The 16,482-nt window shown below is 43.8% G+C and overlaps 1 protein-coding gene across 1 annotated transcript in view; it reads right to left on the reverse strand.

Annotated features, from left to right (window-relative positions):
- The window catches only part of LOC144576519 (uncharacterized), a 26,224-nt gene continuing 9,742 nt past the window's right edge, over nt 1-16,482 (reverse strand). The window contains exons 5-6 of the mRNA XM_078348271.1: nt 13,540-13,595; nt 1-1,921 (exon numbers count right to left, since the gene is read on the reverse strand). Of these exons, the coding sequence (XP_078204397.1) occupies nt 1,849-1,921; nt 13,540-13,595 (129 nt within the window). The 3' untranslated portion in view covers nt 1-1,848. The remainder of the gene's footprint in view (nt 1,922-13,539; nt 13,596-16,482) is intronic.

Raw genomic sequence — 16,482 nt, forward strand, 5'->3', positions numbered from 1 at the left:
ACTTACAGTCACAGATACAGTTTCAGACACAGTTACAGTCACAGATACAGTTTCAGACACAGTTACAGTCACAGATACAGTTTCAGACACAGTTACAGTCACAGATACAGTTTCAGACACAGTTACAGTCACAGATACAGTTTCAGACACAGTTACAGTCACAGATACAGTTTCAGACACAGTTACAGTCACAGATACAGTTTCAGACCCAGATAAAGTTTTAAATACAGACACCGTTACTGCTACAGCTATAGATATACATTTAGATGCAGTGATAAAGATACAAATACAGTGACAGTTACAAACTCAGATACAGTCACAGTTACAGCTACAGATACAAACGCAGATCCAGAACCTGAGCCGTTTCATGGCCCTACATTTCCTCTACATGTCACTTACTCATCTCACCCTCCCCACTAACTCCTGCCAACCACTCATCTTTTTCACAGGGAATCATACAGCCTGCATCCTCTTCAGACTGGCTTTTTTTCATTTAGGAATAGTCATTTAAGCTTCTTTTATGTCTTTTCATGGCTTGATCGGTTATTGATCTCACCACTGGATAATATTTGGTTTTCTGCTGGTACTACAGCTTATTTATCCATTCACTACTCCAGGAGTTCTCAGCTGCTTTTCGATTTGGGCAGTTATGAATGCTATAAATATGTATGTGCAGGTTTTTGTGTGGATATAAGTTTGCACCTCATTTAGGTAAATACCCAGGACCATGATGGCTAGATCATATGGTAAGAATACGTTTAATTTTCTAAGAAATTGCCAAATTGTCTGCCAAAGTAGCTGGATCATTTTGCATTCCCACCAGCAATGGATAAAAGTTCCTGTTGCTCCATATCCTCAAAGGCTTTGGTGGTGTCAGCGTTCTGAATCTTGGGCATTCTAATGGATGTGCAGTGGTATCTCATTTTAATTTACAGTTCTGTGATGGCACATGATGGTAAATGAATCTTAAATGGGCATTGGAAGCACACTTACAATGTCAAGGCACAAGGATGGTGCAAAACTCAAAATATTTTTTAAAGTGTGCACTTAAAATCATTTGACTTTGGATGGTTCATGAAAGGCAATAAGATAATCATCATGAGAAGCTAGATTTGATCTACTCCCTCGCACCTGACTTACAGTGGAGAATTATTTTTATGTTGACTTAGTTTTGGGGGAACACTGCCATCAGTCAGTGCTTTGGGACACAAAGGGAAGATCACTGGCCTCTTAGACCTCGCACCCAGTGTGCAAGTCCTGTCTAGGTCACTACGACAACGTCTCTTCCTCTCCCCTAAGGCTGCCATTTGCTCAACTCCTGTGTAATCTCTGTAGACCCGGGTTGCATCCTCTAGGCTGGCCTCTTCTAATCCTGCCTCTCTCAAGCTATGAGTTATTTTCCTGGAAAAGGAAGCCGGCCAGGCTCCTTTGATTGCCCCACGAACTGCTCCCAGCCAGTGCCATTCCTGCCATTTCCTGCACAGAGCCCTCCAGTCCCCATGGTCTCTGTCAGCTCCTCAATGTTTCTCACTGGAACTCTTGATTCTCCCTGATTCCTGGGCCCCTGCTCAAGCTTCAAGACCACCTTCAGTACCACCTCCTGGGGGCTCACCTGACTCCTCCCTCCCCCAGCACTTTCTAACACTTCCTCGTGGTATTTAACTGTGTGTGCATGTGTGTGTGTGTGTGTGTGTGAGAGAGAGAGAGAGAGAGAGAGAGAGAGAGAGAGAGAGGCAAATCTGGTCCTCCCACTAATGGGGGACTTCTCATTCCTCCTGGACTCAACATCCAGCCCGCTGCACTGTACTGGTCCTTGGATGGCAGTGAAGAGGGTCCCACCTGCTCTTCTCACTCAACTACTTTGAAATTCAGAATCAGCAGGAAGCCCTTCCAAAGAGTACTTTCCCTGCAGATAGCAAACCTGTGGAAGACAACACCACAAAAGATAAGTCACTTCAGGAGAAGTTGGTAAACAAATTTACAATTCCGTTGGTTCCACAGGGTTTCCATGGATACCTCTGCTGCAGACATGACCCAGACCCGAGGCCCTTTCATTTCTCTTAAGGCCTGCTGCTTATATCCTACCACTAATTACAACTTTCACCTCACTAAGTAGCACTTCATCAAAGGAGGAAAGGCAGTCACGACTTCCTGAATCAATATGCACTTTGATAAACGTTCTAGATAATTTGGGCACTGAAAGGAGGAGTAAAGGAGAGAAAAGTCAGTAAAGGATGAACCATGAAAGCAGCTCATAAATAGATTAATGACATTATATATTTTTTTATTTTAATTTTTAATAAAACAAGTGACTGTAGGATACATAATTCCCCATTGTAAAATATGATTCTTTTATTACAGTAAAATACATGTGACATAAAATTTGCCATTTTATGATTTTTGAGTATACAGACGTTAAGTGCATCCACATTGTTATATGAGCCTCTCCAGAACTTTCTCATCTTCACAGATTGAAAATCTGTACCCATTAAACTCCAACTCCCCTATTCTCTTCCCCTCAGCTTCTGGCACTCACCACTTCACTTTGTGTCTCTATGAATTTGACAACTCTAGGAACCTCACATAGGTGGAATTATGTAGTATTTGTCCTTTACGCAATGCTTACGTCATTAGAATCCTCTTCCGAAGGCACGTCACCTTCCGCTGTCTGTACACACCACCTTTAAGCAATGCTTACGTCATTAGAACTGTCTTCCTAAGATGAGTCACCTTCCGCTGTCTGTACACACCACCTTTATGTAATGCTTACGTCATTAGAACTGTCTTCCTAAGATGAGTCACCTTCCGCTGTCTGTACACACCACCTTTACGCAATGCTTACGTCATTAGAACTGTCTTCCTAAGGCGCGTCACCTTCCGCTGTCTGTACACACCACCTTTATGTAATGCTTACGTCATTAGAACTGTCTTCCTAAGATGAGTCACCTTCCGCTGTCTGTACACACCACCTTTACGCAATGCTTACGTCATTAGAACTGTCTTCCTAAGGCGCGTCACCTTCCGCTGTCTGTACACACCACCTTTACCTAATGCTTACGTCATTAGAACTGTCTTCCTAAGGCGCGTCACCTTCCGCTGTCTGTACACACCACCTTTACGCAATGCTTACGTCATTAGAACTGTCTTCCTAAGGCGCGTCACCTTCCGCTGTCTGTACACACCACCTTTACCTAATGCTTACGTCATTAGAACTGTCTTCCTAAGGCGCGTCACCTTCCGCTGTCTGTACACACCACCTTTACGCAATGCTTACGTCATTAGAACTGTCTTCCTAAGGCGCGTCACCTTCCGCTGTCTGTATACACCATGTTTTGCTTATTGATTCCTCGGTAGGTGCACATTTTAGATGCATCCACCTTGTGGCTACTGTGAATGGTGCTGCTATAAAATTGGTATACAAATATCTGTTTGATTCCCTGTTAGAAAACTTGTTTTTTAATAAATAGAAATATCAAGCAGTAAAGAGAAAGAGTCTTTGATAAAGCATGATTGCCTCTGTGAAGCAAAAAACAAAAAACTGATTCTCTATCAAGCATGGACTATGGCTCTTCTGATCGCAACTAAGATATGACAGCTATGGTTTTTGTTTGGTTTGGTTTGGTTTTTTTGTTTTTAAGTTTCAAAACAATGTTTTACAGGCTTGCCAAGGTACACTGTTAGGAAGAAAATCTCATACAACAAATGTCCCTCAATGCACGTAATCAGGTAACTCTAGCCAAAAAAAAAAAAAAATGGACTTTCATCTGCATAGATCAATTAACTCAATACCTTGATCATCTAATTCCCTAGAGGCCTTCCTCCACATGCCCTGTGTCTCCCTTTCCAGCCTCACTGCCAAGTTTCTCTCCTTCTGTCATGCCATTTTCCCCTTGTTCACTCATGCCTCCTGCCAAATGCACTGACCCTTTTTCTTTAATGGGTTCCCGTTTTAATGGAGAGGCCTGCTTAGCTGTCCATAAGCCCTACATGCCCCTTCACATCAATGCTGTCTTAGATTGTAAATTCCAAGGCAGGGTAGGTGTTGCTTTAGTTTACTTTGAGTTGGGAAGTTGCCTGTGTTTCCCGGCCCTCTGTGTTGAGGAGTGGAGGGAACCGGGCAGGGAAGCTGCAGAGCAGGTCCTGGCCTCCCTTCCATGGCTCTTGCTTGCTTTTATCATATCAGGGCGTGAACATCTCATCGGCATACTTAATTAGCTTGTCTTATTATGGTGCGATCAGAAAGCAGACCTCTTTGTTCACAACATCTCGCGTTTTTAATATTCTTGGCTCCTGACATTTTTGGCAACTCTCATAGCTTAGTCACTTTCAGTGCTAAACAATAGCCTCTTTTTTCGGTAGCAAAGCTTCTAGTCCTGTTTAGCATTAGAACTCCAGAATTCATTACAAATCCTCTCCTCTCTTGGCTCAGGCCAGCCTCAGACCAGAACATCTGCACTGGAGAAGGAGGGGTAAGATCCGTTTCCTCTCCATTTCTTGGTCTCGCTCCTCCCCTGCTTATAATGATGTTTTTATTTCCTTCTTCCAATCCTTATGTCTTCAGTTATTTTTGGACCTCCAGTGCAATGTTGTTTAGAAGTAATGAGTAGCAGTAGTAGTAGTGGTAGGTATCCCTATCTTGTTCCTACTTTTTTTCCCTCTAATTAAATCACATATTCCATTTGCATGACTGAAGAGAGCGTAAAACTTGGTGCTAGGAGCTTTAAAGAGCTCTTCTTCAATGAAGGTCTTGCAGAACACCTATCATGGAAGATACATAATAATCATCTGTACAAATTCTGATATTAGCATGTACAGTTTTGTTTTTAAATTAGCAAAACAGAATCGGCCTTGTGTGAAAATGTGTACTGTTCTGTGAATTATAACACATGTATAGATTTGTGTAACCACCACCACAATCAGGATATCATATAGTTCTGACACCCAGGAAACGCCCTCATGCTGCTATTTTACAGCCGCTCTTCCCCTCACCCCTAGCTCTTGCTTAAGCTGCATCCCATAATTTTTGGCATGTTGTACATTTGATTTAATTTGTTTCCAAATATTTTCTAAATGTCCTTGTGACTCTTTATATTTAACCCATTGATTATCAAGAAGTATGTTATTTACTTTCCAAATACTTACAGATTTTCCAAATTTCCTTCCTTTATTGATTTCTAATTTTATCCCGTTGTGGGCAGAAAACACACTTTGTATAATTACTGTCATTTTAAACTTGCTAAGGTTCGTTTTATGACCTGACATATGATGTAGCTGGGAGAATATACTTCGGAAAAATGTGTACTCCGCCGGTGCTGGACCAAGTGTTCATTCATGTCCGTTAGGTCTCACTAGATTTTACGATATTCAAGTCTTCTGTTGCCTTGTTGATCTTCTGTCTAGTTGGTCTGTCCGTTATTGAAAGTGCATTAGAAGTCTCATTCTTGCCAGGCACAGTGGCTCAAGCCTGTAATCCCAGCACTTTGGGAGGCCCAGGCAGGTGGATCACGAGATCAAGAGATCGAGACCATCCTGGTCAACAAGGTGAAACTCTGTCTCTACTAAAAATACAAAAATTAGCTGGGTATGGTGACGTGTGCCTGTAGTCCCAGCTACTCGGGAGGCTGAGGCAGGAGAATTGTCTGAACCCAGGAGGCGGGGGTTGCGGTGAGCCAAGATTGTGCCATTGCACTCCAGCCTGGGTAACAAGAGCGAAACTCCGTCTCAAAAAAAAAAAAAAAAAAAAACAAGTCTCACTCTTGAACTCTCTGTATCATCTCACTGCAGTTCTGTCCATTTTTGCTTCATGTATTTTGGGGCTCTGTGGTTAGGCAGGTTTATGTTTACAGTTGTTACATCTTTCTGATGATTTACCCTCTTAATCTTATAACATATCATTCTTTATCATAGGAAAAAGTCATAAAACTTATTTTGTCTCATATTAGTACAGCAACTTCATCTTTCTCTTGGGTACTGTTTGCATGTTATAATTTTTTCTATCCTTTTACTTTTTACTTCCTTATGTCTTTGAATGTAAAGTGACTCTCTCATAGACAGTTTAGAGTTGGATCATACTTATTTACCCATTCTGCCAACCTCTGCCTTTCAGTGGAGTGGTTAGTTTATTTACATTTAATATAATTACAGATAAGATAGGCTTTATATCTGCCATTTTACCACTCATTTTCCATATGCATTATAGCATTTTTGTTCCCCTATTTATTTATTACTGCCTTCTCTTGTGTTAGATATTTTGTAGCATAATACTTTAATTTCCACGCTGTTTTTTCTCTCTCCCCTTCCCCACAACATGTGGTGTGTGCATTTTTTGAAGTTATTGTCCTAGTGGATTCCATAGAGATGACAATGATATCTTAAGACAATAGTGTCATTTACTACCAACTTAGTTTCAATCACATATAAAATCTTTAATGTAGCTCCACTCTCTCCTCTTCTTTTCTATTCAATTATCACATAAATTACATGTTTATACATTATAAACACATCAACATGGTTTTATAATTATTGTATGGTTCTGTGTTTTTGTTTTGTAAATCTTATAGGAAAAAAGAGGAGTCACAAATCAAAAATGCAGTGCTGCTGGCTTTTATATTTGTATATAAGTATATTTTTGTAAATGTATAAATGGTAGTTACTTGTACCTTCTTTCTTTCTTCATTTGCTTTTGAGTTACTATCTCATGTCCTTTCACTTCAACCTGGTGACTCCCTTTTGCATTTCTTGTAGAGCAAGTCTACTAGTCATACATTTCCTTATTGTTTATCTGGGTCTGTCTTGTTTTTCCCCTTCACTTTTGAGGGATACTTTTGCCATATATAGAATTATTGGTTTATAGTGTTTTCCTTTCAGAATTGTAAATCCATCATTCCACTGCCTTCTGGTCTTCATAGTTTCTGAGGAGAAACTTAATCTTTTTGAGGATGACTTACTTACATATGACATGTTGCTTCTCTCTTGCTGCATTCAAGATCCTGTCTTTATCTTCCAACAATTTGACTATGATGTGTTCTACTTGTCACTTCGAGTTTATCCAGCTTGTGGTTTTCTCAGCTTCTTGGATGTATAGATTAGTGTTTTCATCAAATTTGAGAAGTGTTCAGCCATTATTTCTTCAAATATTCGTCCTGCCTCGTTCTCCCCTCTCCTCGCCTTTTGGCACTCTCGTCGTGCATATATTGGTGTGCTTGAGTGTGTTCTACAGGTCTCAACAGTGCTTTTCATTTTACCTAACACATATTTTCTTCTGTTCCTCAGACTGGATGATCTCAGTGTCCTATATTCAAGCTCAGTGATTCCTTCTTCTGCCATTTCAAATCGACTGCTGAGCCTTAGTAGTCAAATCTTAATTTCAGTTATTGAACTTTTCAACTCCAGAATTTTCCTTTTGTTCTTTTTTACGGTTTTGATCAGTTTGTATTATCTGTTTGCTGAGCTATCATTCTCATACTCTCCTCTAATCCTTTAGACATGGTTTCCTTAAGTTCTTGAGTGTATTTATAGCAGTTGGTTTAAAGTCTTTGTCTAGTAAGTTCAACATCTGGGCTTCCTCAGATATTTCCGTCGATATCTTTTTTCTTTTCTCCTCTGTGTATGGGCTATACCTTCCTGCTTCTTTACATGTTTTGAATTTTTTGTTGAAAGCTGTACCTTTAGAATAATATAGTGTGTCAGATCTGGAATTAAGAGTCTTCTTTTATTCCCAAGTTGTGTTGTTTTGTTTGTTGTTGTTGTTGCTATTTGTGTGATTAATGAGTTTCCTGGACTAACTCTGTGAAGTCTGTATGCTTCACCATGTACAACCACTGTTAGAGCACGTCTCTTTAGCAGGCAACTTTCAGCTCTGTCTCAGTCTTTACTTGCTGCCTGTGCAGAGCCTCAAGATCAGCCAGAGATGAGACATCAGAGCCCCCTGAGGTCTTCTCTGGGCCTGCACACACCCTTGCATCTGTGTATGGCTTTCTCAATTCCCAGAAATATGCTGGAGTTTTTCAACATCCTCTGTAGTCATCTTACTCATTAGTTTTTTGTCAACCTCTTGTAGGTCCTAAATGTTACCTCCACCTCAGGAGGATACAATGTTAAACAATTGCTACTGACTGTTTTTGAGGAATGCTCTGGAGATAGGTTGTTTACAGAGTGAACTCTGAGTCAGGTCAAACTAAGACAAACAGGGTCACCACACCACTTGTCCCCACACACTGCCCCCTATTCACATCTCTACTCACAGGAAGCTAACTGTTCAGCCGGCCTCTACCCTTGTCTTCCTGCAGCTCATACTCAAGAACAGATAGTCCTCTGCTCAGACCCTCTCATGGCTTTCCATTGCCTGTAAACAAAGCTCAAGTCCTCACCATTTTCTATGGATCTGCCCTCGGTGGCTTCGCGGTCCCAGCTCCTGGCTTTCTTTGTCCCACTGTCTCCGTGAAAGCCCCGCAGGCTCCTCTGCTGTTCTTGGGCAACCCTGGGCACACGGCCACCTAATGGCCTTTGAACTCACTGCGCCCACAGGAATGCTCTTCCCACAGAAGACCTGGTGGCTCCCTCTGTCACTTCCTACTGGCCTGTACCCAAAAATCACCTTCTCTACCTCTCCCTGTTACATTTTTTTCTCACTAGAACTCATTATTACCTTACATACAATACACTTTACTTCTGTCATTTAATATTGTCTCCTCTTCAAGGATATAGATCCACGAGTGCAAATATATTTCCAGGGCCCAGATTAGAGGGAACTTAGCAAAAATCTGTTGAGTAAATGACTGTGTGCATCGCTCGTCACTCAGCGAGGCTCTGGTGATGCCCTGGTTCCACCAGAGGAGAGCAAATTCTAGCACCCAACGACTCATCCCAGAGATTCGCTTCACCTGCCTCCAACCTCTGCCATATTCTGAAGGTTTGTGCCTCTCAAATATGCATATGTTGAAGCTTAGTCCTCAATGTGGTGGGAATAGGAGATAGGGAATGAGGGCAGAGTCTTCATGAATGGGATTAGTGCCCTGATAAATGTCCCCAAGGGAGCTTGTTGTCCCCTTCATCCATGTGAGGAAGTAGTGAGAAGGCCCCACCCATGAACCAAATTTGCCAACACCTTGATCTTGGACTTCTCAGCCTCCAGAACTGCTAGCAACAAACTTCTATTGTTTATAAGGCACCCAGTTTGTGGTGTTTTTGCTGAAGCAACCCAAATGGACTAAGACAACCTCTGTCAATAGTCTTAGCTTTGCTGGTAACCAGGGGACTGGGGAGAGGTGCAGGGCTAACCCTGGCAGAAGCCAGTTTGGGCGTCTCCTTCGCAAGTCTTGCTGGCTGCTGTAGCCCCTCACGCTGAGATATGAGAATACTTGGACCTATTCTATTCTGGTCGGAGCGCTTTCCGTCAAAACTCCAGGGCCACAGGGAGTCTCATGTAACATCTCGTCACACACATAAAACAAGGTGGCTATTAACAGAGAGAGGAATGGAGGAGGACGGGAAAGAGAGAAGGAAGACTTTCTATTAACGCAAGCCAAGTGAACAGCAATCCCCCCTCCAAGCAAAACCCCACTGTGCGGGAGCAAGAGACCCCCCAGTGGTCCTTTGGGATACTGCAGGATGGGTCTGAGAACTGACTGCTCATTTCCCAGACTTTCCCACGAATACCTCACAGTGTGGGGGTCTGAATAGTGACCCCCCTCCTCCTCAAAGATACTTATGTCCTAATCTCTGGAACCAGTGAATGTGTTACCTTATATGGCAAAGGAATCTTTGCAGAGGTGATGATGTGAAAGATGGGAGACTGAGATGGGAAATTATCCTGGATCATCTGGGTGGACACAATACTGTAATCACAAAGTCCCTTAGAATAAAGGGACATCAAACAGTCAAAGTCAGAAAAAATAGGTGTGAAGATGGAGCCAGAGTTTGGGGTGATGCACTTTTAAGATGGAGGGAGGGGCCACAGGGTCCAGGAATCTGGGTGGCTGTCAGAAGCCAGAAGAAGCAAGGAAGTAGGCTGGGCGCAGTGGCTCACGCCTGTAATCCCAGCACTTTGGGAGGCCGAGGCGGGTGGATCACAAGGTCAGGAGATCGAGACCATCCTGGTCAACATGGTGAAACTCCATCTCTACTAAAAATACAGAAAATTAGCTGGGCATGGTGGCGCGTGCCTGTAATCCCAGCTACTCAGGAGGCTGAGGCAGGAGAATTGCCTGAACCCAGGAGGCGGAGGTTGCGATGAGCCGAGATCGCGCCATTGCACTCCAGCCGGGGTAACAAGAGCGAAACTCCATCTCAAAAAAAAAAAAGAAGCAAGGAAGTAGATCCTCTCCTGAAGCCTCAGGAACCAGCCCTGCCGACACCCTGACCTTAGACTTCAGACTCAGTGTCTGTAAGAGAATTAACTTCTCCTGTTTCAAGTCACTAAGTTTATATTAATTCGTTACAGTAGCTACAGAAAGCTAACACTGTACATGCATCATTTATTTGCCTTTTATTTGGCCAAAGGAAGGAAAGTTCTCTGGGTACTTTTGACATCTAGAGATCATAATAATACATAGTTATGAGGCAAGCACAGGTGCTAAATGCAAATGGGTTTTCCACTGTCTCCTGTGGATTTTCAGCAGACTTAGAGGGATATTGGAATCCTTTCAAAATTGAGCTGAAATTCCACTGTGGGCTAACTTAAGAATGAGTTCTTCATGTCCAGAAAGCCAAGCTCTGATTCATTTGCTTTTCTTTTTAGAGGCACGATGAAGAATGACCCTGAATTATGACTAACAACAACTGTTCACAGGTTAAAACCCTGCATAATAATCCATGAGCAGCTTACCTGCCTGAATTCATGACTCCATTTATCTTGCCTATGTTCATCCAGTAGAAACGTGTTTTAAAGAGAAATAACACTTTATTCAGAATTACCTGCAACATTTAACAGCTGAGCCCATCTGTTCAATAAAATCTTTAATTGGGAACTTGTCTTCAGTTGTATTGAGGGAAATTTTAAGGCACCAAATGGAAAGATAAGTTTATATTAATATTTCTGTCTTAGTTCAGGCTGCTTTAAAAGAATGCCACAAACTGGGTGGCTTAAACAACAAACAGTAATTTCTCACAGTTCTGGGACTAAAGTCTGAGATCAGGGTGCCAGCATGGCCTGGCTCTGGTGGGGACTCTTTTCCTGATTTACAGATGGCCAATTTCTTGTACTTTTGGCTGGTGAAGACCGAGCACCCTGGTCTCTTCATCCCCTCCTAGGGGCACTAATCCCCTTCATAAGAGCTCCACCTTCACAACCTAAGTACTCCCAAAGGTTCCACCTCCAAATACAATTGCTTTGGGGATTTACGCTTCACCACACGAATTTTGGGAGGATACATAAGTTCAGATCATAGCAGTTACCTGTGTGTTTCCAGACTTAGCCAACCATGACTAAGAGGTGAGGACACATCCTCTCCACAACCACGTTCTAGCCACGCAGCGCTCCAGTCAGCTGGAGGTTATACACCGGCCCACCCCATAAGTTCCTCTTAGTTCTCAGTGTCTCCAATGGGGTGGCTCAGGGCCTTACACTGACCCCAGGTCTCCTGGCCCTCCTGTCAGTTCCAGCACCTGAGGGTACCACCATCCCCTCTAGGCTGAGGTGGGTGCTCCCTATACTCACAGCCCTGCAGTATCAGAGTGCTGCTGGCCTGGGGTGCAAGCAGGAGAGTGGCTGCCTCCCCAGCCCAGGCCCCACTGCATCCCAGAGCAGCGCCCTCATGGTCAATTGAAAAAGCAAATTCTGCCTGGGCCTGGTCCTCACTCCCCTGGCCACGGGCCCCCAGCCTTGCCCACAGCCTTAGCCCTTCCTTCCTTCCCTGTACACCCCACCCACCCCTGCCCTCACCTGCTCCTACCCCCACCTGCTCCTGCCCCCTCCTGCTCCTGCCCCCACCCACTCCTACCCCCATCTGCTCCTGCCATGCCCACTCCCAACTCCAAGGCCTCACTGGACCCAAAGTTCCAAAAGGAGGAAAACCTTCCTTACACATCTCAAAAGCGCACCCCAAAGAGGAGTGATGGGGAGAAGAAACCCTACCGCCCATGCCCAGCTGCCTCCCTGGCTCCTTCATGTGCCCAAAACCCCCGACCCATCACTTCAAGTGCACAGAAAGCTCCCCAGCTTCTTCCCAGACACCCCATCCTAACAACCCACCACACTCCAGAAAGCAGGCCTGGATTTCTATCGACAGTCCTCAACCTACTGGGCTTGAGACACCCCAGGGGCTCAAGCATCCTGACGTTCCTGCTGCGACTTTCTGGGGTTCTGGGCATATGGCTGTCCGCTTTAAAGCTTTCCAAGAGATTGACCATGGACTGAGATAATTCTCAATCATCAATATCCTAAGCTAAAAGTAGCAGTGGAGCTGCTGACACAAATGGTTTCTTAAATTTTATTTTATCAAATTAAGTACATCAAAGAGCTAAATGGTTTTTGAGAATAGACAGTGTGACTTGAATCAGGAGAGAGCAGAAGCCTCTGGAATTGGGCCCATGTGACATCCTGGGCAATGATTTGTGGCAGCAGCTGGAAGCCAGGGCTGGGGTGCCTTAACTGTCTTTGCCTGATGTTCCTGAGCAGCTCTGTCCTTAATTAGCCCAAGGCTGGATCCAGGCTTGCACAGCCTGAAGGTTTTGTAGTTTAGAGATTGCCCTAAGGAAAGGAACGCAAAACTACACATAAACAATGAGGCACAAAAGTGGGTACTTATTTAGAAGGAGGAGCCTTGTACCTTAAATGTTATTGATTTCACAGTAGATAACTTCTCTGACTTGGCTTCAATATCCTAGCACTGCTTGGGCTCTCTCTGGTGCTAATCAATCATCAATCAAGCATCACTGTTAAGCCATCCTTGCTTCCTCGTGTGTGGACAACTGGTTGTGTTCTTAGGCCTTGCAGGGAGGGACTCCCATGTTCGACAGCCACGAGGCTCTAGACAATGGGTTGAAAGAGGCTGTGCGTTCTGTGCTGTCTGTGCCAGGACTCCCCGGACCTGCTCCCAACACTCTGAATGAATGGCAGTTATCTGCCGCTTGTCCCACGGAACTAGCATTTCCAGACCCGGTCTCGGACATCATTTCACTCACACTTTTCAAGGTAAGACCTTACAGCAAGCTTCAAATATGCGGCTTAATGCAACTCACCTGTGACACTGTGGGTGAGCGGGGTACTCATTGGCCCAGGGCAGGCTGCTGTGCCCAGAGTTGGCTCCACAGCTAGGGGCTTGCACTGTCATCTCCCGGCTACAATTTCTGGTCTCTACTAAGCATTTTTTTCCTTCCATTTCCCCCCAATTTTTCTTCCTCTTTTTCTTTCTCTTCTTCCTTTTAGAACTACCAGTAAACTTCAGCTGCTCTAAACTCCGCCATTAGCATTTGTCTGGCTGACTCTGCAACATGAGACATGGTTGGGCATAGGAGCTGTATTAGTCTGTTTTCACACTGCTGATAAAGACATACCTGACACTGGGCAACTTACAAAAGAAAGAGGTTTAATGGACTTACAGTTCCACATGGCTGGGAAGCCTCACAGTCACAGCGGGGGGTGAAAGGCACATCTCCTGTGGTGGCAGATGAGAGAAGAGGGTTTGTGCAGGGAAATGTCCCTTTTTAAAACCATCATATCTGACGAGATTCATTCACTCTCACGAGAACAACATGGGTAAGATCTGACCCCATGATTCAATTACCTCCCATCGGGTCCCTCCCGCAATACGTGGGAATTCAAGATGAGATTTGGGTGGAGACACAGCCCAACGCCATCAGGAGCCATTGGAAGATTGAGTCAGAGTGGCTTTCAGGAGGGCAGGATCACAGAATGTGCTTTGTAACCCTATGTGAATAGTAGGTGACTCAGGATAGCACACCCCAAAATTCACATCCATCTGGATTTCAGAACAGGACTTTACTTGGAAACAATTAAAGTCGTTTACAGAGGCAATTCATTAAAATGAGGTTATACTGAATGAGGGCAGGCCCTGAACCCATGACTGGTGTCTTTATGAGAAGATGAAAAGCACACAGACACACAGGGACGGAGGCCGTGTGAAGACAGAGCTGAGGTTGCAGTGACCTGGCCGCACGCCAAGGAGCACTGAGGCTTGCTGGGAGGAAGGGTTCTATCTTAGAGCTGCAGAGAGGACATGTCCCTGCCAGTGCCAGGACCTCAGACTTCTGGTCTCTGGAGCTGGGAGACAACAGGTTTCTGGGCTTTGTGAGCCACCCAGTTTGTGGCATTTTGTCACCCCAGCCCCAGGCACCTAAAATACATGGAGCTAAATTACTTGATAAGCCAAGTCTCCAGGGTGTGGCTGACCATAAGGTACTGAGAGAGAAAACACCTCCACTTGCCTGTTTCTGCCTGGATTGTTCAGCGCGGCTTTCGTTTCCTAATTAAAGGCAAGACCTTAGAGCAAATGGGTCCAGGAGAAGTAATACGATGCTTTGACTTCGATTTCATGGTGAGTGATGTTTCCGAGCCAAACATTGTTTTGAAAACCTCACTTGGGCACTGACAGTGCCAAATATTTGAACGCAAACAGAAAATGCAGTCACATAAGTGAACGTGTCTTCACGCATTTGGTTATTTTGCTATGTCCGAAGAAGGAATGAGCATGTCCACTCTCCCTTTGTGGAGTCTGTGTGGTAGCACACGGTGCACAGAGTGTGGGCTGGTGCTCGGCCTGCCCCCCGCTTTCCTCCGTTCCTCCGGCTCTGGGTAGATTGCTATCGCCGAAAGCACACAGAACTTTGGATATTTGCAGAAACGTTTGATGGTTTCAGTTTCCCATTGCTTATCAAGGGTTTTAAAGCTGTTTATATTCTGAAACAGGGTAGTGTTTTTTTCTCCTCTCACATAAAAAGTAAGTGGGGAAAATAGCTTCTAACTGCCAATAAAAGGTATAGAAATGATGAATGTCTTCTCTTCTCAGCTAAGAAAATGAAAGGTAATTGGAAAGTCAGTCCATCAAAAAGGGAAAATTAGGCCAGGCACAATGGCTCACACCTGTAATCCCAGTACTTTGGGAGGCTGAGGTGGGCAGATCACTTGAGGTCGGGAGTTTGAGACCAGCCTGGCCAACATGGCAAAATCTCGTCTTCTAAAAATACAAAAATTAGCCAGGTGTGGTGGTGCATGCATGTGATCCCAGCTACTCGGGAGGCTGAGGCAGGAGAAACACTTGAACGCGGGGTGGAGGCTGCCGTGAGCTGAGATCATGCCACTGCACTCCAGCCTGGGCAAAAGAGTAAGACACTGTCTCAAAAAAAAATTAATTAATTAAAAATAAAAAAGGGAAAATTGAAACCATCATCTCCTGACTGCCTTTACTTGCAGAAGAATAAACCACGTTGGCTTAGAAATAAGTGATGTTATAAAAAACATCACGAAACACTAAGTACAGCACATGAGAGATGTTTTGGTGGAAATCTACTGCAGGTCATTGACTAATGAGTATAATTTCATGTGAGCACACATGTTTTCCTTATGTTTTAGTCCCTTTATTTTAAATCTGAAGTAAACTGCAACAAGTGTTGTTGTTTATAATTAAATTCAGCATTTGGTTCTTTTCTACATAATCCATGCAAGATGAGGAGTGACGACAAGCAAGATTCAACATTTTAAACAAGCTTTTTTCCTGATTAATTAGTAAACATAATCTTCAAATATTTGGATTTTTAAAAATATAAATGAGAAATGGATAATGGCATTCTTGCAGCATGTAGAAATGATAAAAATCCAGAAGGTTCACCCCAGGCTCACAGATGAATCCTGACAGGTCACCTGGTAGGTGACAAATCTCAATCAGCATTATTAGTTGCAAAGTTCCAAAATTAGCTTGAGGCTCACAACAGCATGGCAATTAACATACATTAGTAGATTAGAAAAGATGAAAATGACTAAGATAAAAATAAAATTTTATTCAAGCTATTGTCCTAATACAATGCACATGCAAAAAGCAAGTCAACTTGGCCACCAGTCCCCCTCCCGCTCATCTCAGGCCTTCCCGTTGTAGGCATCGGGAGGCATGTGTGAGGGCCCAGGATTCTCAAAACTCCCTGTGCTGCTTGTGGGGCAGCTGTCCGCTTCCAATCTCTCTGCTTCCTGAAATCTCCTTCCATGTGAGGGGCCACAGCATGACTTAAGCTCTTGCTCATGTGTTCAGAGCCCTCCTGTGACTACAAATGAAGTGCTACCATCTTGCTTTCTTGAAGAAGTTCGTGGTTCTCTCTTTGGAATACAGAGAATGAGGGACTTTGTGAAACTGTGCTTAGAAACACCAAATGAAAATGAACCTACATTTTGAGAATTAAACTATATTTTGGAAATTCTGCCAAAGTTAACTTTTTGTTGAGAGTCTTACTTTTTTTTTTTTTCAATAAAAGACAAAACTTCATGAGTCCAGTCGCCTGTCAGGGTTGTGGCAAGCATGACAAGGACGTTTTCAC

Source organism: Callithrix jacchus, chromosome 13 (genome assembly GCF_049354715.1).
Source record: "Callithrix jacchus isolate 240 chromosome 13, calJac240_pri, whole genome shotgun sequence".
NCBI classification, from domain to species: Eukaryota; Metazoa; Chordata; class Mammalia; order Primates; family Cebidae; genus Callithrix; species Callithrix jacchus.